The 27,821-nt window shown below is 42.0% G+C and overlaps 2 protein-coding genes across 4 annotated transcripts; one reads left to right on the forward strand and one right to left on the reverse strand.

The window, feature by feature from the left end:
• The first annotated feature begins 51 nt into the window (after positions 1-51).
• slc35a5 (solute carrier family 35 member A5) lies at positions 52-9,734 on the forward strand. Of its 3 annotated transcripts, none has more exons than XM_086144870.1 (10): positions 52-109; positions 3,206-3,358; positions 3,491-3,589; positions 3,673-3,806; positions 3,975-4,042; positions 4,290-4,478; positions 6,852-7,052; positions 7,154-7,281; positions 7,465-7,733; positions 8,311-9,734. In XM_086144870.1, exons 2-10 carry the CDS (start codon positions 3,232-3,234, stop codon positions 8,377-8,379), a joined length of 1,284 nt encoding a protein of 427 aa, XP_086000996.1. In that variant the 5' UTR covers positions 52-109; positions 3,206-3,231; the 3' UTR covers positions 8,380-9,734. The 3 variants fall into 3 exon arrangements, with proteins under 3 accessions (XP_086000996.1, XP_086000997.1, XP_086000998.1); XM_086144871.1 differs by having other exon boundaries at positions 56-109; positions 3,209-3,358; XM_086144872.1 differs by lacking the exon at positions 52-109 and adding an exon at positions 2,286-2,425 and having other exon boundaries at positions 3,209-3,358.
• ccdc80 (coiled-coil domain containing 80) lies at positions 9,387-27,113 on the reverse strand. Its single transcript, XM_086144869.1, has 10 exons — positions 25,845-27,113; positions 25,497-25,694; positions 24,167-24,660; positions 22,339-22,677; positions 21,420-21,576; positions 17,125-17,261; positions 15,318-15,469; positions 14,738-14,841; positions 11,302-11,385; positions 9,387-10,474 (listed from the first exon to the last, which is right to left on the reverse strand). Exons 1-10 carry the CDS (start codon positions 26,509-26,511, stop codon positions 10,152-10,154), a joined length of 2,655 nt encoding a protein of 884 aa, XP_086000995.1. The 5' UTR covers positions 26,512-27,113; the 3' UTR covers positions 9,387-10,151.
• Positions 27,114-27,821: the final 708 nt, after the last annotated feature.

The raw sequence follows: 27,821 nt of genomic DNA on the forward strand, positions 1-27,821 counted from the left end.
GACCTCCTGCCGTGTTTCTGACGTCACCACACAACTGCGCCTGCGCGTCGGGATACAGGAAGTAGAAATACAGACTTCAGACATGGCTTGCAAAACAGGAAAATAACAAGTAGGTCTCGTTGCAATGATTTTTATTTTCTGTGCGTATTAGAATAATGTAAAGTTAGTCCTCACTGCATGGTTACAGCGCCGGAGCAAAGAAATAAACGACTTTTGTATTTATGCTTTTCTCTTTAAACTGCGGCGTTTTGGGTAATTTGTCCAGAAGCGTCAGTCTTACATAATTTAATTTAGCGACGCTGGAGTTGAAGTCCATCCAATTCTTAAATTGAATCCTGCGCATTAGAGGCGCTCAGGACCAATTTACTGTTTAGATGTCTTAAGACGGGGTTTGACCTCATACAGCGTAAATGCACTTACACCCTCCGAAGTCCAAATTTTAGAAACGAAAGCTTGGATTTCCCTGTTTGACCGGTCCATGTTCACACTTACTACTATTTACTATCTCCCCGTCTATGCGTCGTTGCATCTATCTTCACTTTTTTTCAATTCATTTATTAATTTCTACATTACTTTTTGTTTTTTGAGAACCTGTTATACCGCCATCCACCCAGCAGCTAGCACTAGTGAGCTTGAATCTGATGCTCCCACCCAAACCAGTAATATCTTTTATCTCACAATACCGTGCAAGGATCACTAAAAAAGTCAAAACACTCACACACTCACACACACACACTCACACACACACACAAATTGGAAAATAATACAACATAGGGATTGGAATTGGAGTTTGGATATTACATTTGGATTTGGTGTTTGCAATACTACATTGGCTTTTGATACTAGTCAGGTGGGACATTTTTAAAAGTCTGTCTCTCCAACTCATATATAATTTGGAATTAAGAGCTACAATCGTAGAAGTTCTTCTTTTCCGATCGACTTTTCCCTTCAGGGGTCGCTACAGCGAATCAACCTTCTCCATCTAACCCTATTCTCTGTATCCTCTCTCACACCAACTACCTTTATATCTTCTCTCACTACGTCCATAAATCTTCTCTTTGGTCTTCCTCCAGACCTCCTGCCTGGCAGCTCCAATTCCAGCATCCAACTACCAATATATTCACTATCCGCCCTCTGTAGATGATCGAACCATCTCAGTGTGGCTCCTCTGACCTTCTCTCCAAAACATCTAACATGCGCTGTTCCTCTGATAGGCTCATTTCTGATCCTATCCATCCTGGTCACTTCAAAAGAGAACCTCAACATCAACCTACGACCTCTAGCTGTGCCGCCTGTCTTTTCATCATTTTCACTTTTTCTAGACCATACAGCATCGCTGGTCTCATCACTGTCTTGTAAACTTTGCTTTCATTGTGGCTGTCAGTCTTCTATCACATAGTGCCTCAAACTCTTTTCTCCATCTATTCCAACCTACTTGTACCTGCTTCTTTACCTCTTTTCCATACTCTCCGTTGCTCCCAACTGCTGACCCCAAGTGCTAGAAATCCTCGAATTTCTTAATCCACTCCCTATTTATATATTTATACCCATATTTATTGATGCTGAAATTGTTACACTATTGTGACAAAAGAATTTCCCCTATGGGGATCAATAAAGCATATCTTATTTTATCTTATCCCTGTAGCCTCACTGTTCCACCTGGGTTCCTCTCATTCACACACATATATTCTGTCTTGATGCGACTAACCTTCATTCCTCTCCTTTCCAGAGCATACCTCCACATCTTAAGATTTTCCTCAACCTGTTCCTTGCTTTCACTACGGATCACTATGTCATCTGCAAACATCATGGTCCACGGAGATCCATGTCTATCTTCATCTGTCAGCCTGTCCATCACCACTGCAAACAAGAAGGAGCTCAGAGCTGATCCCTGATGGCGTCCCACCTACACCTTGAACTTCTCTGTTACATTTATAGCACACATCACCACTGTCTCACAGCTGGCATACATGTCCTGCACCAGTCTAACGTACTTCTCTGCCATTCCAGATTTCCTCATACAATACCAGAGCTCCTCTCTTGGCACCCTATCGTATGCTTTTTCTAGGTCTACAAAAGTGCAACGTAACTCCCTCTGACCTTCTCTGGACTTCTCTACTAGCATTCTCAAAGCAAATACTGCACCTAAAGTACTCTTTCTAGGCATGAAGCCATACTGCTGTTCACAAATGCTGACTTCTGCTGTCAGTTTAGTTTCCACTACTCTTTCCCATAACTTCATTGTACGGCTCATCAACTTTATCCTTCGGTAGTTACTGCAATTTTGCACATCCTCCTTATTCTTAAAATTGGGCACCATCACACTCCTCCATTCCTCAGGCATCTTCTAGCTCTCTAAAATCCTGTTGAATAATCTAGCCTGAAACTACTGCTGCCTCTTCTAGACACTTCCATACCACTACAGGTATATCATCAGGAGCCACCGCCTTTCCACTCTTCATCCTCTTCAATGCCACTTTTACTAATCTCTGCAACTTTGTGGTCTACAATAGTCACCTATTCTACCCTACCCTCTCTTTCATTTTCCTCATTCATCAGCCCTTCAAAGCACTCTTTCCCTCTTCCCATCACCCCTTCAGCATTTGTCAATACATTTCTCTCTCTATCCTCAAACAAGAGGACTCCTCCTTTAAGATAACTCCCACTCCATTTCTCTTCCTGTCAAGTACCATGATAGTACAACTTAAAGCCTGCTCCTAACCTTCTATCCTTACTACCTTTCAACCTGGTCTCCTGGACACACAGTTTATCCACCTTCCTTCTCTGCATCATGTCAGCCAACTCTACCGTTTCCTGTCATTGTTTCAATTTTCAAAATCCCTACTCTCAGTCCCAGACCCTTGCCTTTCCTCATCTCTCTCTGCTTCTGAACGGACCTTCCTGCTCTCCTTCCTTACCAATTATGAAATGAAAAAAAGCTATATTTAAAATAACCCTTTGGGGGAAATGATCAGCAATTAAATAAAGTGTTAAAACACAAAATATGAGTTATCTCCCAAACTGTAATTTTTACTAGGACCTGAGTACTCTAGTATATATACCGATATATACTTATTACCTACTTATTCCCAACCCTACCATGATATACAAATAGAACATGTTTTAATGCTTCCTATGCTTTCGAACCAGGACCTTAATGTCCCTAGTGTGCTGTAGTTTAAAACACTTCATGTCTTTGTTCCAGCAGGTTCGACCGCATTCAGTCAGGCCATGGGTTGCAGAAGTTACTCCCCCAGGCTGTGCTCCCGTCCGTCAGCCTACACCCTGGCCTTGGGCTTAGGCTTTGTAACCCTTGGGACCAGCCGCATCGTTCTGCTAAAATTATCCGCTAATGCAGGTGACTGAGACTTAGAGGGATACTAATTTCCTCTACTAGATTAAAGCATTCATTCTTTTAAACTTCAGGTCACTGTTGCAACGTTCAGTGTTTTGACTGAAACATTAGCATTGCACTTTTTTCACTTTCCAGAGAACAGATATGACTACATCCCAGCATCTGTCAATCTCCTCGCAGAAGCACTCAAACTGGTCTTCTGTCTGATTATGTCAGTCAGAATCTTAATCCAAGGTACACAATTGAAGCACAGTGAGCTCTTTCTTTGCATTTGTGTTCAGGCTGATTTTGTTTTGCTCTTTTTCTGGTTTCTTCAGAGGGACGGCCATGCAAGGACTTGTGTTGCTCCTCGAGTTCCTCCATCCTCACTTGTCTGAAGTGGGCCATCCCTGCTTTCCTCTACTTTCTCGACAATCTCATCATCTTCTATGTCATGACCTACCTGCAGCCTGTGAGTTAAGACATATTTTGCCAAAAAAAATGATACCTGTGTAATATTTTCTAATAATATCTAAACCAGCTTGTAGATTACTTTTCAAACTCTCTTTGGTAAAAAAAAAAAGAAAAAAGAAGCCAGTTTTACAAGGTATGCTGCTCAAAGACTCTGCCTTGTGTCCAGGCCATGGCAGTGCTGTTCTCCAACTTTGTCATCTTAACCACAGCTGTACTCTTCAGAATTGTACTAAAGTAAGTAATTCAGTCTACATCCCATTGTATCCACTTTAATAATACTTTCACTGCCCATTTAAATGCTAACTGACCGTTATATTTTGGCTTTTATTGAATATTTCATTTTATATGCTAGTTAAAGTTTCCATTTTACTCCAGTGTTTCCTTCCTTTCCTTGAATCTGGTGGCTGGTGTCATCTGGAAATGACATTTGTTTGACCCCATGTGTGCTTTTATTTGTTTGTTTCCCTCCTCATCCACCCAGGAGGCGCCTGTCCTGGGTCCAGTGGGCAGCCTTAGTGATTCTCTTCCTGTCCATCGTTTCCTTGACGACAGGATCAGGCGGGAGCCAGAAATCCATAGCCGTTCCAGGTCTCCACTCGAACCCCCTGACTCCCTCCTCAAACTCCTGCCAGCTCTACACACAACTCCTGGAGCAGATGAGAAACAGCAGGTAACAAAGTGGAAGACAGGGTATAATAAAAACCAATGAGTTTATTAAAAATCAATTTTAAAAGAAATATGAAAATATATATATATTTATATACTATGGGGAGAACAAGTATTTGATACACTACTTATTTAGCTTTTCACACTTGCAAAGCATGTAGAGCATGGGTGTCAAACTCATTTTGGTTCGGGGGCCACATAATTTGATGTCAAGGGGGCCGGACCAGGAAAATCATTACCTAGAAGTAACACTAAGCCCAAATTTTTCCTTTGTTTTTGCGTAAAGGGGGTAAACAGGTAAATTATAAAAATCTTAAAATGTAGTGAAGTATTCCTCTAAAAAATTCATGATGAAATCATATTAAAAATGAATATTAAAAAAGAATTGATGAAATTACACCCGAAAAATATTGTTGAATTAAAAGAGAAAATCTTGTCACTGTGGGAAAATTTGCCACTAGAATTTATTAGAAAATGGATTGGTAGCATGTATAAGAGGAGGTATAATGTTTACAAGGCTGACGATGGCTATTCTGGTACGGTTAATACGGTTAATTAAATCAATCTTTGATTTTGACCGTTTTTTTTTTTGCTATCGTTTTTTTGTTTTTTATAGAAATAAGAAAAGTAAAGATCGTTTTCACAATGTCACTAGATGTTTTTTCATCAAAAAGTCATTTTGTTTTCAAATTTTGAAGCAAACATTAACTTGAAAAGTTACTTTTTAAAATTTTTTTCCTTGCCTATTTTTTTTTTTTAAACCCACTGTATAAAACCCCCAGATGCATAAGAGAAAAAAGGCGTGGGCCGCACTAACACAAAGATTTTATTTCAAGCAGGGGGGCCACAAAATATTGTTCCGAGGGCCGCAATTGGCCGACGGGCGTTGAGTCTGCGACCCCTGATGTAGAGGTTGATACATCAGAAAAACAGAACTTAATATTTGGTACAGAAACCTTTGTTGGCAGTTACAGAAATCAGACATTTCCTGTAGCTCTTGACAACATTTGCACACACTGCGGCAGGGATTTTGGCCCACTCCTCCATACAGATTTTCTCCAGATCCTTCAGGTTTCGGGGCAGTCGCTGGGGAATATGGACTTTCAGCTCCCTCCAAAGATTTCCTTTTGGGTTCAGGTCTGGAAACCGACAAGGCTACTCCAGGACCTTGAGATGCTTCTTTCGGAGCCACTCCTTAGTTGCCCTGGCTGTGTGTTTTCGGGTCGTTGTCATGCTGAAAGACCCAGCCACGACCCATCTTAAGGGCTCTCACTGAGGGAAGGATTTTGCTGCCCAAGACCTTGCGATACATGGCGGCATCCATCCTCCCCACAATACGGTGCAGTCGTCTCGTCCCCTCTGCAGAAAAGCATCCCCAAAGAATGCTGTTTCCACCTCCGTGCTTCACGGTCGGGATGGCATTCTTGGGGTTGTGCTCATCCTTCTTCTTTGGAGTTCAGACCAAAAAGCATTCTTCCTCTGGATCATCCAGATGGGTCTGGACAAGTGTTGGCTTGAACAAGGGGACCTTGCATGCGCCGCAGGATTTTAATCCGTGACGGCGTAGTGTGGTACTAATGGTTTTCTTCGACTGTGGCCGCAGCTCTCTTCAGGTCATTGACCAGGTCCAGCCATGTAGATCTGAGCTGATCCCTCACCTTCCTCATGATCATTGTTGCCCCGCGAGGTGAGATCTTGCATGGAGCCCCAGACTGAGGGAGACTGACCATCATCTTGAACTTCATTTTCTAATATTGGTGCCAACAGTTGTTTTCTCTCCAAGCTGCTTCCCTATTGTGCTGTAGCCCATCCCGGCCTTGTGCAGGTCTACAGTTTTATCCCTGATGTTCTTACACAGCTCTCTGGTCTTGGCCATTATGAAAAGGTTGGAGTTTGTTTGACCGAGTGTGTGGACACGTGCCTTTTATACAGGTAAGGAATTCAAACTGGTGCAGTTAATACAGATAATGAGTGAAGAACGGAAGGTTTTCTTAGCTTTTAGGTCTGTGAGAGATGCAATTCTTACTGGTTGGTTGGTGATCAAATACTTAGGTCATGCAATAAAATGCAAATGAATTGCTTAAAAATCATACAGTGTGATTTTCTGGATTTTTGTTTTAGATTCCGTCACTCACAGTTGAAGAGTACCTGTGATAAAAATTATAGACCAGTACACGCTTTGCAAGTGGGAAAAGCTGAAAAATCAGCAGTGTATCAAATACTTGTTCTCCCCACTGTATGTGTGCATGTGTGTGTGTGTGCATGTACACATATATATACATAATGTTACATAAATATATAAATACGGTTATGCACTGAACTTACTTGACATTGATAAGGTAGTCTTTGTATGTTCATATTACCTTATGCCTTGCAGTGCCAGTGAATCGTGGTTGTTGTCTTTGCCCGGACAAGCCTGGAGGGACCATGTGGCAGGAAAGCTTCGGTCTCTGGGTGTGGGTCACATCCTGCTCCTCCTCCAGTGCTTCATATCAGCCATGGCCAACATCTACAATGAGAAGATCTTGAAGGAGGGAGATCAGCTCACAGAGAGCATCTTTATCCAGAACACTAAATTGTGAGAAGCTCCCCAGATCAACAGACAATAAGGCAGAAGAAACCCGGTGTTCATTTTTCAATTCTAATCCCTGTCTATTGCTACATTGCATTGTGCGGTAGATATACCTATGGTGTGGTGTTCAACGGTCTGACCCTCGGGCTTGGGAGTGAGATGCGGGGTCTCACAATTCACTGCGGAATCCTCCATGGTCATAATGTCTACTCTTTGGGTCTGGTGCTGGTCACTGGTGAGTAACTTAGTAAAAGCTAGTAAAAGTGGTTTTAATGACAAAAAATGCACAGAGCAATATGCTGGCGGTTATGTTTTGAATATTACCATGGGGGAATATGTATGAAAATAAATATTTCCTTAACTTGGTCATTTTTCTTTAAAAACATCTGTTTTTTTTTTTTTCCCTCCTCTCTCCCAGCTGCCCTGGGTCTATCTGTGGCCTTCATCTTGAAATTCAGAGACAACATGTTCCACGTGCTGACAGGCCAGATCACCACTGTTCTGGTTACCACCCTCTCCCACTTCCTGTTTGACTTCCGCCCTTCGCTGGACTTCTTCCTCCAGGCTCCCACGGTCCTGCTGGCCATCTTTATCTACAACGCCAGTCGGCCCAAGGATCTGGAATATAGCCTCCAGCAGGAAAAACTGCGGGTCATCAACGGAGAGGTGTTACAGAGGTCCAGAGGGGTAGGTCACGATTCATAAAAGATGTCATTCTCCATAAGTCACAGTTTTCTTACATAACCCTCGCCTTTCCTCATGTTAGCCCCGCCGACACGCGTACCAAGGTTTCTGATAGAACTGTGGCTTGTGTTCCTTTGTAATATAATGTCTTCAGAGCAGAAGGAAACTCAACTGTGTTATGATTTCAGCAGCCGGCCCTACGCTGGGCTCTCGGTGCATTTGACCAAAGTTGTCTATTAGATTTAAAAATAGAACGCTGCTAGACTGGCGTTATTAGGATGCTGGAGTTCACAGGGCTGTGTGACAGTCGTCACGACAGTTCCCTGTCTGAGCCTGAGGAACCCTCTGTGTATGTGATCTCGCATAGCCTCTTTATTTCCTTGCAACAGAAGCAGCAAAATAACTTCACTGTTTTAGTATTTGCAACTGTGATAGGTTCTGAATTCCTTCTCTGAGAATGTTCTATCTCTATACTTTACAATGTTACCAAACTGGTTTCGCTGGTGATACTGAATAATAATCACTGATATACACCAGCATTCACCGCTGCTGATTTACTAACATGCATTTTCTGTGGCAGGACGGCGAAGAGCTGGAGCTCCTGGCTAAGACAAACACAGATAGCGAATCTGAGGAGTCATCCTTGTAGTCGACCTGTGGTTCGCTGACGTGGCGGTCAGTAATAAAGATCTGCACAGTAGATGTGGCGTCCTACATGGTCCAACTGTGTCGGTGTAGTAATTCAGTAAATGGCGGTGAGCGGGGGAAACCACATACGTACACAACAATATTGGGCGGTGTGAAGAACTCAGACACTCTTGAAACTTTTCTCCAATTGTTCTGTGCAGATTTGGAAATTTGCGTGTGTGTTTACATAGTATGCCCTGTGCCGTGATGACAGAAACACCAGTCACACACTAGTGTGTGTACTGGTCAATGGTATTTTCCACTCTCAGCTGTTTGACTGCTAGAGGTTGACTAAAGACATGCTATGAATGAAGTGGACAAAAATATCTGAATTGTTGCTACTAAAATGATCTTTCAATTTTTTAATGAAAATTGTTATCTCCCACTACAGAAATTGAATCATGAATCAGATCCACTGTTGGTAGTCTTTGATCTTTGATATCCTGGGAGCACAACACACACACCAATAGGAGTTATGTCACATTGTGAGTGTGTAACAACTGTGAAATATTTCTCTGCTTATTGTGCCATAGGACTTACTATGCAAGTTGTCAAATTGCATACATGCTACTTAATATGTTAATGCAGTTTGAAAATGAATAAGGCAGGTGCCTGAAATATCTATAGTGAGGTTACAAATCATGACAAGGAAGAAGCATGTAGGCAATGTTAAAAGTTTCTGTCAGAATGATTTAGTAATTTTTCTTTCAAGGGATCATTAAATGTGTTTATATTTTGCATTTATACTAATATCCAGGGGCAGCTGCATATTCATATTTAATTTAAATCTTCCATCGCAGAAATTTCTGACATCAGAGTAATATATGTAGTTGGAAACAAAACAGAAAAAAGTGGCTTTTATTCATTTTTTTTTCTGTATATTTTGTTTGTGATAAGGAACCCTTGGCTGACGATGTCATGGAGGTTAAAAAGTGTTAATAAATGTGTCATTCACAAAACAGCTGTCAAGCAAAGTATTTCCTTTAATTATCTTGTTGGGCCACAAGGAGGAGATCTATCTTAAAAGTGGAAAGGTTGTCAGTCAGTCAGGTCATTGCACAGCATTTGAAATGTTTTAAGAGGGCAACAACACTTGCTGCCTTCATACACAGTCAGGAAGGCAAGTTTACACTCTAGGCAAAAGACATTACTAAGAAAACATACAAAGCAATATAGTATAAATAAGAAACTTAATGTAAGAGCTATAATTTGTCAACTTGATAACTGCACTTTAAATGTAACGGATGTCCAATAAATACATATATTTCATATCTTAGCCTGGTATCTACAAAATAAAGGTCTGAACTGACATGAAAAGGCTATGTTATGTACCTCATAAGGCAGGTTGACCTAAATAAAATCACAAATGTAAAACAAGACAAACAACCCCCCCCTAAAAAAACAAACAAACCCCAAAGCAAATGCAGAACAAGATACAAAGTACAACATAACCCCCAAACAAACCTCAAGGTTCATCTATAACATCTATACATTTATTTGCCATGAAGCTCGATTCAAAGCCAATCCCCAGTTACCGTCGGTTAGAATATTTAGCACACTATGCTATAGGATATGTTTAAGGCTTCCATTTAGTGCCTACAAAAGATAAAAAATATCTAGGACCTTCTGTCATCTCCACCAGCTCAGTGTAGAATTTGTGAAAAAAAAAAAAAAATGTTTGAAGAAGGAACAACCAATGTCTAAACCACCTGAGTTGCAATTTCTACAAGCCCATTAATACCCATAGCCCTGGTGATAGCCATCTTGGTAACCATGATCGTAGCCATGTTGGTGGTAACCGTAACCGCCGTACTCGTCTTCAGGGCAGCGCATGCCAAGCGACTGCTGGATGGCCATCTCCTGCCTGCGCAGCTGCATGGAGTCCACCAGCTCGTAAATGATAGCCATGGACCACATAGGCGAAGGGTACCAGGACTTCACATTGCCATCCTTCCCTACCAAGAGCATGGAGAAGTACTCTGGGCTAATCTGGAAGTAATTCCTTATGTCCTTCACCAGAGTGGCGGAGAGTCCCTCGCGCTCCACCGTAGCACTCCCTGGACAGAGCAGAGCGAAGAGTTACATCACTGAAAACAAAACCTTTGGCCTTGGCCTTACCACCCAAGAGCTTTTGCTTTGTTTTCTTTCCCTTCCACACTATCTTTGCCTTTTACGTGAAAGTTGCACGTTCGTCGTTGCTTGTCGATGAATAAGATCTTTAAAAACATTTTTTTGATAAGCTTAGACCTAAAATTATTAATACCGGGCTTTCCTTTACAACAAGGGAAACCATGTGCTTATTTTACTTGATGGCCCTTTAACTGAATTGTTATGGTGTTGTTTTTTCTTTGTTTTAACATCTTCACATGAGGGCTGAGAAGGCAAACGCTCGCAGATATGTCTAACCTCCTCTGTCCCTCATTTGAAAACTGAAATTGTCAGAGGCAGAAGCTTAACAGCATTATCCAACTGGCGATGGCTCTGCTTTCAATCATCTTGCGTTAGCCCAACTGTGGTTTCCAATTCCCCAAGAGCCAAAGTTAAAGCCTCATTCAGCAAAAGAGGTCTCTTGAGAAACATCCAGTGTGTTGTATGAGGGGAGGGATATGGAAATAAGGCCACTTAATAGCACATCTCTCAGATACCTCTGGAGACATGTTGGAGGGATAAGAGGCCACTTGAGCCTCCATCCATTTACCATATGGTAGAACAATGATGAGGTAAGACGATGAAACACTTGTCCAATGAATTCTGGATTTACTGGAACTGGGGTTTGTGACTCATGGCACGAGGAGTAAAAGCTGGTTTTCAGAGAAAATGACCACGTCCTGCTAAGCACGGGATAAAAATCTCAAAAAGACGCTAAGTTGGGTAAAGCTCTTACCATTGAAAGGGTAGAGTTCCAACACGCCTCCCATATCTGGTAGCTGCGTTCCCATCAATTTCAGAATGGCGATGTGCCTCAAACCTGTTTCCATGGGAGTAAACCACAACATTAACAAACACTGGAGAAAAAAAATGCACATATTTTTGGAAAGATAGCGTTCAAATCTGACATCAAACAACATGTTTACAACACAGCCATTTGCTTATTATCACTTCGTCTGCCCGCCTGTCCAAGATTTTCACTATTGTTCAGCAGTGGAAACAGACCGAGCAGCGGACTCAAGGTAAAGGGAGAACACGGTGGTCCGACGAGTCCAGCCAAAAAGCCGTTCGCTCTGAGGCTAGAAAGCCCATATTAAACAAAGAAGAGCGGTGGCTTTACTTGGTGAGAGCCCAGTGCTAAATACCAGGATCAAACCTCTCAGGCCTTCAGCCCAGTCAGCAGGACAGGCTTTTGTCTGGAATGGGGAGGCATAGAACGACGTTGGGCCCAAAACTGGCCAAGAGCAACACAGGAAAAGAAGAAAGAATCTCACAGACACAAGTCTGGGCATGCTGATAAGCAGGACAAACTTTTTTTTCCCCGTGATTTTTTGAGGTGAAAAACACAAAATCTTTTAATAAACTTTAATAAACCATATTAGCTATCGCAAACTACCTGGATACTCTGTCTCTGATAATTAAAGATGAGTGACAAAAGCGTGTGTTGTCATCATATTGTTATTTACCTGCACTTTCTGCATCTTCTCACAAGGCTGAAACAAATCACTGAGGAAACCATCACCGTGTCTTAGACACTAATCTGAATAAATTTGGGAAATTCGAATGCGAGAGGTTTTCCTCATAAGAATTTGATAGCATTTAGCACAGCATACGTCAGCCACACCCATAGGCGGTGATCTTTTGAACTTGCGTTCAAAATACGAGTCGGTTTCCAATACATCGACTGTCACAGTGTCTCAAGTGACTCCGATACGAGTCCAATCTCATGTCTCCTGCTGCAGTGAAACCTTACGAGGCACCTCATTTTACAAGGCTTGGCAACGTCCATCCAATCAGCATTGGCTTTTAGGAGTGACGTCAGGGGTAAAAACTTATGGAAGCAACGAGAACAATGGGGGAAACGGAGATGGAAAGGAGATCCTGTAATGGGTTACATAAGGACAGGAGGAAAACGTGTTCTCCGCTCCCCTGAATCTCTTCAGTTTTGGGAGTGACAGACAGGGAACTAATCCAATCTGCAGTTAGGTGCATTTTGAAAATGCCCTCCTTCCCTGGGACGGCGTCTGAAACCCTTTCAACATGGTTCCAACAACTGTGGAACAACAGGTGGAGTTTCTAAAGGTGCTCCATAAAGACAGAATAGCAGCACGTCAGTTTTAAATGTTTTATCTGACTACAGCAAGTCCTGAGGCAGAGTATGAATATGGTATATGGTATATGGAATATGGTAAATAAAGATTTTCCATGTAGTGCAGAAACTCACAGTAACCCAGCTTTAACTCATTGCGGGGGTTCCGTTTTATATATTACATAGTTGAAATTTGTTTTTATGCATTAAATATCTCAAAACAAAGTTTTGATCGGGTGCATTTTTTTGATCGGGTAAAAGTGCCTGAGCAGATGCAGTAGATTTTGTGCTTAACGTATTAAAATGAGGCCTGAACTTATGAGGCATTATGGAACAATAGTGAGCTCCTCACAAGTGCTTGTGTGTATCCAAGAGGTATTTTTTAAGGTGCAATCCCTGACAGTGTGTATGCCTTAAATGGAGTATAATATATTCAAATGGGTGGGATACTGGTTAAACTCTGAAGTCTTATACAAATGAGATTTCTGTTTGTTTATTTCTTCAAATCATTGAATTGAATATATTCTTTGTTTCACTACACTGATAATCTATATGATAACATTAAAAGCCCATAAGGGAAGGGCTTTCGACCCAAAGTTGACTCAAGAGAACTTTGGGTCTCACAGGCTATTTATTATTTATCACTGAGGAAACAAAAAGACAGTTTTGAATAATAAAAAGATGCGGTACATTACCAGGGGAAATCACATTTTTTGTCCTTTTGTTGCCTTTTTCAGCCTTTTAAAAAAACACCACGTCAACATTCCTACATCATTCTCCAAGTATTTTTTAACATTGAGTAAAACGCTTTCAGATGTCTGATGACTCATCCTGTGCTCAGTGATGTCCAGTAACACGTGACTGCGGACGAAGAAGCTTAAAATACACAATATATGAGACCACGCTTAACCCTTCGCGTGTCTTTGCAACTGCGACCGCAAGATGTTTACATTAGCAGAAAAATGTGGTAGTATATGCTCTACTTCATTTCTGTGTCGTCCTCTTTGTCCAGCAAATGCTTTGGGTGTGTGAAACCAACAGCCCTCTGCAGTTATACAAACCCTACCCACTTTTTCTTGGTCCAGACAAATGGGAAGGATTTGAGCTAAAGTCCTTCTGTAACCGTGAGCCTCTCATATGTGGTATTTCGTGCACATCACAGAGTGGAAGCCGATGGAACTTGAACTTCTCAGAAACACACAAATCACATGTCAGATGATCACACCCATGCTGGTCACACCCAGTTGATTTGACAGTTTATTTGAATGGGAGAGTTTCCCATCTAAACTTGGTCCTTCACCCCCTATTAATCAGCATGCATCCATCCCAGCAAGTTCTGCATGTGTGTGTGTGAGTGTTAGGGGAGGGATCAGTCTGTGTGTGTGTGTGCTGGGGGGATTATCACATATCATCTCACTGTTAACATATGGGGAGAAGGGCAGGCTTGGAACCCAAAGATTGGACTATGATCTGTAAATATTTACAAGATAAACTGACTTAAAGCAGCTCATTCCACCTGACCCCGGCTGCTCTGTCACTTTTAGCTGTTTATTTATATGTGTCAGTATATACCACATTTATATACATGTATGAGTGTGTCTATGTGTAAAACCATATAAACATATCTTGTTTTTTAATTTCTTTTTAGTCCACTTTGTCACTTTTTTGTTTTAATTTATTTTTATCTTTTAATTTTTATTGTTTTTTATTTATTTATTTTTATTTTTATTGTTTCTCTTAGTATTTTGTGTATGGGTATATGTCTGTACGGTGTCCTTGAGAGTTGAATGAGGTGTCTGAATAAATGTATTGTTATTATTAGTAGTGGTAGTATCATTAACGATAATAATCATCATATAACCGTAATATTATTATTATTGTTTCTCTTGCTGTACTATGTCAACCCGACAAAGGCCAAAATATGAACTTGTTGTTGTATAAATTCTATTCAAATTATTCAATCAACGGAAAGCAGCGTTGTTACACTCATGTTTAATTTTGGGTGAACTGACAATCTATAATCCAAACAGCCTTATCACACCTTAGAAACGGGATGAACACCAGTACGGTGCAGGTTACTAACCTAGGTTGCAGGCTTGGCTGCTCAGGCCATAGAGCTGCTGTTGGTAGGCCCACTCTTCATCGTTGGGGGTGGAGATGATGAACAGACGACGCCTCCAACGAAACCTACAATCATCAAAGTTTTGCTTGGATTTAAACTGCTGCAGCAAAAACCTCATTTTGAGAAGCGTATATTCTAATGCTGTGATTACTGTCAGAGGGTGACAACCCCAAATTATAATCAGATTTCTGCACTGTGACCTGAAGCTGAAATTTGGGTCTCCATAGCAATAAAAGACAGCCTTTCTAGTGCAAACAAAAAGTATGTGACAGCACTGACTAACGGTGGAGGAACACCAAGGGATTTTGTTGCTTTTGATATCTGCGGAACGAAAACATGCCGCCGCAATTGGCCGAAAGCCGCTTAAAAGTGCTATAAATTGTGGCTGAGCTGATTACCGAGTACGGGAGCAGATGTTTGAAATAGAAAAAGAGGAAACAGTCTAATGGGAACCGCCCGCTGTTATTTCAGCGAAACTAAGACACTTAGATCTGCTATCCTCCACGTTTGATTTTTTTTTTTTTTTTCAGGAAAACAATACCTGGAGAGAAAGTTCTCCAACGACCTGGGCTTGTCTTCTTTCTTGCAAACAACACCATCTCTCTTCTGCTGCTCCATTTCCCGAATGCGGGAGGAGAAGGTGTCAATATAGTTGAATACTGCCTTCATGGCAATGGGTACCTCGTAGGATTGCTGGCAAAAGAACACACAGTGAAGCACTATTGATATGAACTTTGGCGAATCTGCAAAATAAATAACTGCTTGTGGAAACGGCTGACTGATGCGGCATGAGAAAACAGAACTATATGACCTCAGGAGCTTTTATTTGTTATTCCTGTTTTAAAGTCTCCAAACTGTTTGAAATCATCAGGGCTTAAAGAGGGGTTACATTTCTGTGACTAATAGCCATTTTGCCACATGCTGGTAGTTTCTCTTATATTGTATGCTTTAATAATTACACCAAACTGTTAAAATATGTCTAACACCGGTCACAGAGGTGTTACACGGCCCTCAACCTGCTACTTCCCTGGTAGGAAAAACATAATTAAAGCCACATTTTCGATTTTATTTTACGGGCATTCCAACTGTTACATTATAATGAACTGAAAACAATTCATCAAAGCAAATAATAGTGAATGTGTTTTAGTTTGTTATCCATTGGACCTCCTGCAGTTGTTCCATTTTGTTTTTATGAATTTAATTGAAAGTCAAAGTTGGGTTAAATGAAAATATGAGGTGTCAAGTTGTCCCCATTGGAGGACTCTGGAGGTCGCAGGAGGTTAAAGTATTGAAGAAAGCCGTTCCACTGGGTTGATGAGATGAAAATGTTCATAAATATCACCCATATCACATTCTTGAACACCTCAGAGTCCAGTTTGTTTAGGAGAAAGATAAGTCGTCCTTCTCCGGTCATTAAGCAGTAAACACACGTCCTCATTCCTCCAAAATCTAGTGAAGCAGCTGCACGGGACGCTCCACCTCCTTCACACCACCTTCTGACTCATGCTCACACCCACATCCTCTTTCACAGACTTCCCTGTCTCTGCCCCCGTCAGCAGAGGGGCGAACACTTACCTCTTTGATAATCTGTCCAAAAACAACCTGGTGATTTGCCCTGACATTTACATTCACACACACACGCACACACATATACGCGTACACACACAGCTGTTGGGCAAATGTCATGATTTGTGAATTAAAACAGTGTTTTCATGAAGGCAGTGTGTGGGCAGCGCATTGGTAGTTCAGTGGTAAAAGTCCACCTTCAAAGAGAATGAGAAGGTGAATTTTTGCTGAGCAGTCGAGTGGTTAACCTTTAAATAGAGGCCGAGCGCCAGAAGACCAACATTAGGGCCGCAGGGAAAAATAGCTCATATAAATAAATCAAGCGAAAAAGGACAACACAAAAAGTGGGATTAAAATGTAAAAAGAGTCCCCTTTGACTGAACACATATATTCACACAATATGCGATTAAAAAACATTCATCATTTGTTTATGTTTGCCACAAACTGCTCTGTAACCATCTTGTAATGTCCTAATTGATAGTTTTATATTCGCTGACTTCCTCATTTTACAATAATTTGAATAAAGTTACTTGGGAATCCACAGTGGACGCTGTTTGCAGGAGTCTCGCAAAAAAGATTATCAGCATCATATTTATGTGCTTATTTATTTGCGTTGATGAGAATGACAGGGCTGCCTAAGGATACAGTGCCACAAAGCCGAACATCGGTTCATGTGCCTCCCACTGTTACCGTAGCAACTTTTATTTCGGTCGATATATATTTTGACTTTTGGGCACCTTCGTGTGAAGCAAAGGATTTGGACAGAAGCTGCAAACACTCACCTTGACTCTCATGTCTGTATCGGTGAGGATCATGTAAAAGTCGTCATATACCATGCTGAACTCTTTCCTTAATTCTGTGATCAGATCCTGGTTCACCAGGTCTTCCTGTCGAAGTCCCTTCATCGGCCTGTCATTCTCTGCGGAGACATAGAGATTCACGTGATTTCACATTAATAATACCGCTGGCTGGAAGCAACGGGGCTATTTCCTGAAATTCTAGATCTTTTCTAGGATAAAAAGGTAAATTTACAAGAAATACCTTGGCACATTTTCCGGTTTTATAGATACAACTAGCAAAGCTAAAACTTTTCAGATGGGCGTAATGAATGCAAGTTAACGGGTGATAATCGCAAAGTGAGATTTTATACAATTCATAAAAAACAACAAGTATTGGTAAAGCATTAATGTTCGAATTTAAATGATATATAACCTGTTTTCTTAATTTACTTTGAAACCATTTGCTTGGTAACGTGTAGGATCACTGGAGTGCCCAAATGTTGCCAAGACATTATTATAATCAGCTTAATTATCAAGAAAAACTAATTATATATATTTATATATAGACTGCATAAATGTCTTATGTTCGAACGATATTGCTTTATTAATACTTCTTGTTTTATGAATCATATAAAATCTCACTTTGCAATTATCACCCATTAACTTGCATTCGTTACGCCCATCTGAAAAGTTTTAGCTTGGTCGTTGTTTCCATAAAACCAGAAAGCGTGTAAAGGTATTTCTTGTAAAATAAGTCCTCAATCCACACCTCACGCATTATGTTAGTACTTTATTCATCCCAAGAGGGAAACGGAGTTTTAAAATCTAAGAATGATTCAAGACTGATGTTGAGCTCCAGTAAGTTTTAGTGAAAAATGCGAATTTGACATTTACTATTTAGAGGACTGTCAAATGAATCTTTCAAACAAAAGCCATTATAGTGCACATAGATTAAGTATTGTCAGGAAGCTGTCAGATGTCCCCGGATCAACAATTCATGCACAATCGTGATTGATGTTCGAATGTTTACACATCAATTAAACCATAAAAGCACTAACATGCGTGAGACATCACGGTTAAGAATGTGTTTTCAATTACCGAGCGGAAAACAATGTTCCTTTAAAAGAAAGTGTTGACAGCGTTCGACTGTGCCATGAAGAGCAGACTGAATTGGGGACAAACTGACAAAGAGAAGCTTTTATTCCCGGGAATCTTGCAGGGTCGGATGTCTCGGAAATAAACTGTGGCTGGCATTTAGCAAAGCTTTTAATCACACTCCCTCAATGAGTGTTTGTACCCCTCACACACCCATGTACACACACACACACACACACACACTAACCACAAATGTATTACTAGTGGTAATTTCAGCCATTTTCAGCTGTGAAAGACATATGAATCGAACACGGAAAACGCAGACAAGGGCCAAGTTCACACAGAAACGTGGAACTCGACGCGAACGTCACGTTCCACATTGAACGCAGTGCAGTGGCGGATCAACTAACTCCACTCCGATGAGATCATTGAAAATTAAATGAGAGAGCTGGCACTTAAAGACCTACTTGTCTGTTTTTACAGTACGTTAACAAGCCCTCTTTCCAGTGGGTGGAAGAAAGCGTGGGAGTAGGACTCTTGGACTTTTTTGGGGGGGGATTTTTTAACTATCGTGAGTCATTTTTAACTATCGTGACGTTGAGACAGAAACAAAAACAACTACGAACGTAAGAGTGCATTTGTTTTGGTTGATGAATGAATGAATCTCCATGATTCTCCGAAGCTTACGATGATACATTGCATGCACCCTGACAGCACTACCCGCGCCTTCAAGGGACCAAGAGGGGCAAGACATGTATGTCTAATAACAAAAACAGTGCGACGAGCACACACTGCATCGCAAAAAAAATGGGCGTGAAGACATGAGGTCGATGATAGGTCTAAATGGATTATCGCCAAAATCTCAACCTAAATCTGTGAAAACATCTACGTCTTCGCGAGTGCCTGATATAGCACATAATAAGTCAGAATACCTGTTACGAGAATATCAACATTCAAAAACAAGTGAATATTTAAAATAAGTTCAATAACCATCGCTCAGTGAAAGGAAATGATTAGCGAAGCGGTTATGATGACAAAACAAGCAAAAAAAAAACATCAGGGTGACATCTTGATTTTTGAAGCTTTACAGATTTTAGTTGATTTTAGCACTATAGGTTTCAGCTCATTGCTTTTTTGGGGTCCTGCATTACAACACCCCTTTTTGCAGTAAGTAAAAGCCGCAGGACAGACATGCCATTTCACCTGTCTGATGTCAAGATCCTGATCCTGCCTCTGCTCTGGTCATTCCAAGTAGCAGTAAGTGTAAGACACCTCAAATGTCATTTAATGATTATTAACGCATCGTCCCTGCGGTGATGTTAAACATAAGGCAGGAATGAGGAGATGACTTGTAAAATAAAAGCAGTAAAGCTACAACACTTGTATCTAGATATCATGAATCTGAATCACAATCCACTCAGAGACCTGCTGTTGCACAAGTGAACTGTAAAGAGTCAGGAGAGTTAAAGGAATGCGGTAACTTTTTCTGGAAAACCCCTCGTATTTGCAAGGATCTCTTTATGAAGGTGATACGGTTCTTCTCCCTGTTGCAGTTCCCAGTTACAATCTATCCCTCCCTCCGGTTAGCCTAGCGTAAAAAATTGCAGCCAACAGCATAGGCAGCCGGTCTCAACCAGAGGTCACATATAAAACACTCTTTCATTTATGTTGTAGCTTGTACCATCTCCGAATTGTAATCTAATAATGTGAAATAATTATTTTATGTCTTGATGGATATATAGTTGGGACTCCAACACTGTCTATATCTCTCTCTATATATACATGAATATATACATATATATATTCATGAATTAATTTTATGTACTGCTTATTCTGCACTCTCAGTTCCTATTCCAGCGGTCATAGGACGAGGAGCAGGGTTTACCCTGGACTGGTCGCCTGACGGTCACAGGGCCGGGACAACATAGAAACTCCAAACAGAAAGGCACCGCCGTCGGAGCGAACCAGGGACCCGTCACAGTGCCGGGTTCACTTACAGGTAAATCGGCAACTCAATTTCTCAAAGGGGTTCACAAGGCTACCAGTGCCGATGAGCTCTGATGACTGAGCAAAGCTATCTTCTATTATTTCTAAAGATATGATGATAAATGGCAGCATTTCTCAACAAAGTTTTAACTTTGTTACAACTTATTTAGTTATATATATTACAGACAGTAGTTATATATTTTTCAGAGTTGTGTATACTTTACAGCAGGGGTATCAAACTCATTTTGGTTCGGGGGCCACGTGCATCCTAATTTGATGTCAAGGGGGCCGGACCAGGAAAATCATTGCCTAGAAGTAGCACTAAGTCCCAAATTTTTCCTTTGTTTTAGTGTAAAGGAGGTAAACAGGTACATATAAAAATCTTTATATGCAATTAACTGTTCCTCTAAAAAATACATGACAAATTAATATTAAAAATGCATATTGAAAAAGAATTGATGAAATTGCACAAATATTGTTGAGTTAAAAGAGAAAATCTCGTCACTATGGGAAAATTTGGGACAAGAATTTATTAGGAAATTGATTGGTAGCATGTTTAAGAGGAGGTATCATGTTTACAAGGTTATTCTGGTTATTAAATTAATATTTTTAATTTTGGCCGTTTTTTATTGCTATTGTTTTTTTGGTTTTTACAGAAATAAGAAGAGAAAAGATCATTTCAACAATGTCTCTTGAAATTTTTTCATTCAAAAAATCTTTTTGTTTTCAAATTTTGACGCAAAAAATACGTTGCAAAGTTAGTTTTTCATTTTTTCCTTGCACTTTTTTTTTTAAAACCCACTGTATAAAACCCCCAGATGCATGTGAGAAAAAACACACGGGCCACAACAACACAAAGATTTGATTTCAGGCAGGGGGGCCACAAAATATTGGTCCGGGGGCCGCAATTGGCCTGCTGGCCACGAGTTTGAGACCCCTGCTTTTCCAGGAATGCCCCTGAACTTTTCAACATGACCTTTTTTGCCCTCAATGTTTCTCTCCTACCTTTGAGGCCTCGCTGTGCACGATGTATGTAGAGTTTTTCACAAATGACAAAATCACAGTACCGATTGTTACAAATTTCAAATGCCCGCTTCCAAATTTGCAATCACAACAAAAAAAAAAACAACTTTGGTTTCCTTTTTTTTCGGAGTTCGTTTTTGTTCGACCGGCCAAAACCTCTCGTTGACAAGAGAAAGACGGGGGGAGCTCCTTACCCAGCTGGTAGTGGTCGATCTTCATGGTGGAGTTAGTCAGGGAACCGAATATGGTGATGATTGAGACTTTCCTGATGGCCATCTCACACACGGACTCGAGGTACTCATCCCGCTGCTGCACATACATGCTGTTCTCTTCACTGGGGGATGTAATCAGCTGGAGAGAGACGGGTGAAGGGGTGGGGGGTTCATACGCAGCAGCAGCAGCAGCAGATACACACAACCGCACATATGCACAGAATGCTGCAGAGTTGGTGTTTACATTAACCTGTAAGTGGGGGATGGGGAATATTTTCCCCGGCCTGCCCACAGCATTGCTGTGATAAGAATCTATACCGGCTGCAAAACAGAGACACCCAGTCTGTCGGCACACATCTGTGCGGCTGGTTAGCGAGCGGGAGGACGGCAACTTCGGAGTTTGCTGTCTGCTTTCATGGAAGGCTTGACTGGAAAACATCCATCGACAACAATGGAATATTCCCACCGTAAAATACCGTAGAAGTCTTCTCTAAATACCGGTTGGAAATTAAAAAGCTGCGAATAGGAATAAGAAAAATGACTTGAGATCTTATTTGGGGATATTTAAAAACAACTCCCTTTCGTTGAATTGTATATGTTGTAAATTCGGAGTAATGACTCACTTCCACAGTCTTAAACCGACGTCTTGCACAAGAGGTTACTTTATCCAGATGTTGGGAACTAAATCTGTTTGGGGGAGTTGCGAGACAATGTGCTTGGCATCCGCCATGTTTCAAAATTGTGCAAATGATGCAACAAGACGAAGACGGACGTAATGAATCTTAAACTTTCATAAACTAGATAAGTCTCTTGTAGTTCTAAGTTGGCCGATTGCTCGAAGTAGTTGTGTTCCCTTTGGATAAGGCTTGAATCATTACATAATGTGAAGTCATGCCCTTACCAGCAGCCGCCTCCGGTTCTCAAAGTAGTCGAGAAAGGAGGCCAGAGATCCCTTCGGGGGAGGAGTGGGCTTCTTTGTGGGTTTAGGATAGTCCTCTTTCTCCGGGTATTTCAACAGCTTCTTTCCATTCTTCTTTCCTCCGTTCTTGCCTTCCTTCCCCGGCTTTCCTCCTCTCCTCTCTGCTTTCTTGGACACCTTATCGATCTTTTTCTTCCTCTTGTCGTGCTTGTCCTTCCCTCTTTTGGCGGGAATGGTGTCCGTGAAGGTTTCGGTCTCTTCGGGATCTGGGACCGTCGGCTTGCTGGGCTCATACTTGTCTTCGTACTCATTGGTCAACACCTGGACAAATGAAGATCGCTGGTTAATCGATCTGTAATTGTAAACAGCATTTTTTATGGAAACGAACATACTTATTTATGGCAATGATTAAATATCACTACTCCACTACGGAGAGAGGAGATTGGACTATTTGTCTAGCATGTCATATCACCAGCATCTTTTAAAAATGTTTTAGCGAGCCCATATCTTTAAACTGTGTAGCAACTGAGTCATTTTTAAAGATGGTGTCATTGTCTGGCAACCAGACAAACCTGCCAACCTCAAGTTTCATTTGCCCTGCAGATCCTTCTGACACGTTATCTGCTCCGTTCCCTCTTCCTACCAGCTATCTTAGGTGGAGCTAGGTTGGAACAAGGTCGGGCCATTGGACACTGAGGAATGGGAATATCAGATATGACATTCCTGGAGGCATTTGCAAACAAAAGATGGCTTCTCTTGCACTGTACAGTATATCTGTACTGTGTATTTACATTACAAAGGCTGAGAAATTTCACTGTGAGGAAAATATATTTGCTAGTACTTCCAATTACTTTACTTTTTTTGTAGTGTACTGATTGAAAGCATACCTGAAAACATACCTCTTCACTAAGTACCACCTCACTAATCGCACTTAGCCCCCCTCCCCGGAAAAAAAAAGGGAGAAATAAATGTATGTATGTATATGGTTCTGAGATGGCTATTTGGTCGAGTGGTCACTTCTGACTTCTGACCTCTGGTACTTCGGATCTTTGGTGACTGAATTGCACTTTTTGTAAGTCCCTTTGGATAAAAGCGTCTGCCAAATGACGGTAATGTAATTTAATGTAATGATTGATCACCGATTGTTTGATCCGATATGCATTCTGTCACTCTGACTGACCTGTTTGTTGATGGCCAATCTACACGAGTCCGTAGCAGTTTTTGGTAAAAGTGTGCTTTGGCCATTTTGGTGTGTTCATTCAGGCTACATAAACAGATCTTCAAAATTGTACAATTCCTACGTTGTGTTTCCTCATCTGCAGCCTCGCATCAATTTTAAATCAACTGTGAAGCAGATGTGTTGCTGGCCATGATGGATTTTGTTCCCTACATCTCACACTGTTACCAGCAACACGTTTGATTTGATTTTAGGGGTGTAGCTCCAAGCTTCAAACATATGCTCATTATAGATGTTGCAGGCTCCAAACAGAAATCAACCAGTTTAATACGGATAAAAAAAAGAAAAAAAAGTCCGACCTTTTCTGCACAGAGCTCCTGCTAAACAGTAACCTCTGTATGCTCTTGTGCGTAAAACAAAAAATTAAAAAAAATGAAAATAAAAACTGGCGTTAACAGAGGCCCGAGGCTAGAGTCAACGGTAGGTGCAACCTTACCCAGGAACTCGCAGAAACACGCAGGAAACGTTCAAAACCAAACGGTTAAAACGGCATTTGCGTCGGTAACCGACAATTATAAACAGTCCCGCGATTCTGCTGAGAACGAGATAAAACGTCACTTTAGGTTGCCATACCCTCTCGCCTCCATTCTTCCTCTTAGTGGGTTTGATCTTGGAGGGTTTACGTGTCGATGGAATGATACCGGTCTGCTTGCGGCCGTATGGATCCTTGTCGGTGTTGTTGTCGCCAGCAGGGGTTGTCTTGGCGACATATCTCTCCCGGTCTCTGCGATTGTGGTAGTAAGACTCTGCCGTGGTTCTGGGGAATGGTAACACCAGGGCGGTGGTTTGGGCCTTGGTTGTGGTCTGGGCGGTGGTGGTGGTGGTGGTGGTGGTGGTGGTGGTTGGCCGTTTGGTGGTGGTTCTTCTCGTGGTGGTTGTGGTGGCTTTGGTAGTTGTTGTTGTAGCTTTTGTTGTGGTTGTTGTTGCTTTGGTTGTTGTGGTGGTAGTTGTGGGCTGGGTTGTAGTTGTGGTTGTTGCTGGTGTAGTGGTTGCAGCTGTGGCCGGTATTAAGGCCTGTATTGGCTTTCTTAGGATTCTCTTGGTTGGTTTTCGATCTGGTTGTGAGTCTACAGTCCAACACACACACACAGGTCAAAGGTACAATGGTCCCATTAAAAACGCCGTCTGAGATTATTATAAAATGAAAAATTAAAATCATGAGCTTCACTGATCTTCTGTTATACATTGCCCTATGCACTGATAGTGGCTTGATAAAATCATCTTGATAGTCACACCAAGATTTAAATAGTCATTTCATATCAACTCCATTTTATCTGCAGCACCTAAAATAATTTTATATATTCATATTTACTTTATATGCATTTTTAAAGACTGCAAGATTATGGAATACAATCATATGAAAAATGCTATTATACCTGCCTGACCCGCTTTAAGAAGATACACAATCTTGCTGCCACATCAAAAAAAATCAATCATTTATCAAATTGTGATTTATTTATTTATTTGTTTATTTGTTTATTTGTTTATTTATTTATTTTGCCAAACTGCTTGAACTGCTACAAATAAGACATCAGTATTTAAATTTAATTCGGATTAAATTTAATTCTAATTCTGTATTCCGAACCAGCTTGGAGAGATTAACCACATTTATATTGAATATTTATAGCATTATAACATTTATAATTTATAAGGAAATATTTGGCCAATTATTTGGGTGCATTTCCTCTCACAAAGGCTTATTTGTAGGTTAGTAGCAACAACAGACAAACCACTTTTTATCCAAAAGGGGGTTTATATTACTATGAAATACTATGTTATTATAATTATTATTATATTAAGAGTTTTTCAAATGTGGTTTTGCCGATGGACAGCTCAGAGAGAGGTTTTGCTGTCTTTGTCTAAAGAATTTCACTCCCAGAGTCTCTCTTGGGTTCCGTCTCACCTGTGAACGTTCTCTCCTCCACCTGGCCCTCAACACCGGCCCCTTTGCACTTCTGGACGAAACCTTTCTGGCGAAGTTTCTCAAGTCTCCTCATGGGCGACTGGTCGATCACCTCGTACACGGCCTCCAGCCTGACGGGATAGGGATACCTCTCCTCCACCTGCAGGGTTTTCTTCAGCAGCACCATCCCAAACTTACCTGCAGGCGAGGAAAATCAAACGGTTGAGCTTCTGAGACGCTCCCTGAGGACCCCGCGTTGAGTTCCCTCGGTGCGAAAAGGATCCAACCTTGGATATTCCTTTCCGGTTTAAACTTAAGGTTATACAGAAAATCAAAACCATGTCTTACCTTTCTCCATTTTGAGGAAGCTCATGAGTCTGGGGATGAGGGTTTTGTCCAGGGGCTCCTCCATCACCTTGCCCTCTGAGGTGATCCTCCTGACCTTCCCTCCCATCTCTCCCTCCTGGTGAAACATGACTATCTGGTGGACGTGTCTGTCGGCCAGCTCGCAATAAACGTCCGGTTTCAGCAGAGACATCATCAGCCGGTAGTATCCGTCGGATTCGTGGGGCGCTGAGATCACGAGGACCCGGTTTTTCCCGGCGAAACTGGCCAACAGGTTAGGAGACCCCGCGCCGCCGGGCATCCTCCCCACCCGGGTTCCGACGCCGGCTTCGTCCTGCAGCATCCGGCGCGTCCCGCGGCGGATGCCGGCGACCGCCCCCTCCCCTCCTCCGGGTGTCCTGCCTTGCAAAGCTCCCCTCCGGAGGTAAACCGGAGCAGCCTCGTCGGCCTGCACGTCTCCCGCCGCCGTTAAACTGTGCACCGAGATAGCGGATCCGAATCCGGGGCGCATCCGCGCGTCAAGGCGGTCCGTCTCCATCGAGCCCAGCGCGGGGCGTCTCAGCCGGGGGCGCCGCTGCGCCGGCAGCCGCCCGGGGGTTTGTTTGTCCGCTCGGCTCGTCCAGGTTAGCAGATATATCGCAACTAAACAGAGAGTAGACCCCCCTCTCATTGTGCCCGGTTAAAGAAGGCTTAACACTCACCGAAGGAGGGGGGGCGCGGATCCAGAGGTGCGCGCTGACGCGTCTTTAGCGCATTTGAAAATGTTAATCTATGAAAATCCAGATGAAGAATAGAAGAGTCACCAAATGGATCATTTCACAGCATGCCGTTTCCCGTGGAAAATAAACTAGGGTACTGATCGGAGCATATGCAACAACGGTCGGGAGATTTCAGGGGAGATTCATCTCAGCAAAGAAACCAAAAAAAAAAAAATCCAACATACGAACACGTTCACAGAATATAATCCCCGAGGGGTGCGGGACTGCATATCAGCTCTTTTTGGCGACCATTCAAAACTATTGGACTTTTCGGATCCGGATGAAAAGTCGCTCCGCGGAAAGGTTGAAGTCCACGTCGCATCTCCAAAAACAGCCACCACCTCCACCTCTGCGATTAACCCCCCCTATTTTTTTTTTTAAATGTCCGAGGCTCGGTGCTGCTCCTCTGGGGTCTGGAGGGAGGAACCCCGTGAAAAAATGTCAGAAATTCAGCTTTGACCTGCTCAGGAAAAACCTGCTGTCTCCGAGTCTCTGCAGGGAAAGAAAAATAAAGCTGCGCTCGCTTTGGCAGAAAGAAAATACGACTTGTGGAGGTTTTCCCAGAAGTGTCCACACAAACCAGCCCATTGGCCGAAACTGGCCCAGGACTGTCGCGTCCCAGTCTCAGTCTGCACCCCCCCTCCACACACACACACACACACACACACACTCCAACCCCCCTTTTTTTCCTTTTTCCAGAATGCTTTTGTAACCACTTTAACACCAATCCACAATCTTTGCTCACAGATGATTCAAAGCAGCTTCTAACAATGTAGACAATGATTCAACTAGAAAATATACTGATAACCCCGCCGCCCCCACGGCCCCCCTGCAGATCAAGTTACCGTGGAGGTTAAATTATCATCCGTGTCCAGTCGAGTCAGATTTTCTGATGACGGGTTTCATGCGTCTTTAAAATGATTAACAGCAACCCCAAAGTCCCCCGGTGAGCAAACACTTGGCAACAGTGTCGAGGGAAAAAAAACACCCTTCACCAGCTCAATGTGTGCGGCCTTCTGCCTCGACCGGGACAGAGATAGAAAGTAAGAGTGCGATAGAGACAGAGTGGGGTAAGAGGGTCGGGAAGGACCGGCACAAAATGATTTATCCTGCTCATAACAGTTAAATGGCAATGAGTGTGATCAATGTTGTTCCCTCTAATTTTTCATATGTCCTCCACTGTGAGCAACATTATATGTGCACGCTGTGTGGCTATGCTGTA

The sequence above is a fragment of the Fistularia commersonii genome, chromosome 4 (assembly GCF_037954325.1).
Source record: "Fistularia commersonii isolate RoL2024-O1a breed Wild chromosome 4, RoL_Fcom_v1.0, whole genome shotgun sequence".
NCBI classification, from domain to species: domain Eukaryota; kingdom Metazoa; phylum Chordata; class Actinopteri; order Syngnathiformes; family Fistulariidae; genus Fistularia; species Fistularia commersonii.

What these genes read in the sequence shown, in the direction of transcription:
- slc35a5 (XM_086144870.1), top strand. Translation starts at nt 3,232, where the DNA reads ATGGGTTGCAGAAGTTACTCCCCCAGGCTGTGCTCCCGTCCGTCAGCC. An exon ending in AGTCAGAATCTTAATCCAAG is followed by an intron (nt 3,590 to 3,672) that starts GTACACAATTGA and finishes TGGTTTCTTCAG; the next exon opens with AGGGACGGCCATGCAAGGAC. An exon ending in GAGCAGATGAGAAACAGCAG is followed by an intron (nt 4,479 to 6,851) that starts GTAACAAAGTGG and finishes TATGCCTTGCAG; the next exon opens with TGCCAGTGAATCGTGGTTGT.
- ccdc80 (XM_086144869.1), bottom strand. Translation starts at nt 26,511, where the DNA reads ATGAGAGGGGGGTCTACTCTCTGTTTAGTTGCGATATATCTGCTAACC. An exon ending in CTTCCTCAAAATGGAGAAAG is followed by an intron (nt 25,695 to 25,844) that starts GTAAGACATGGT and finishes CCTCGCCTGCAG; the next exon opens with GTAAGTTTGGGATGGTGCTG. An exon ending in GGAACTCTACCCTTTCAATG is followed by an intron (nt 10,475 to 11,301) that starts GTAAGAGCTTTA and finishes TGCTCTGTCCAG; the next exon opens with GGAGTGCTACGGTGGAGCGC.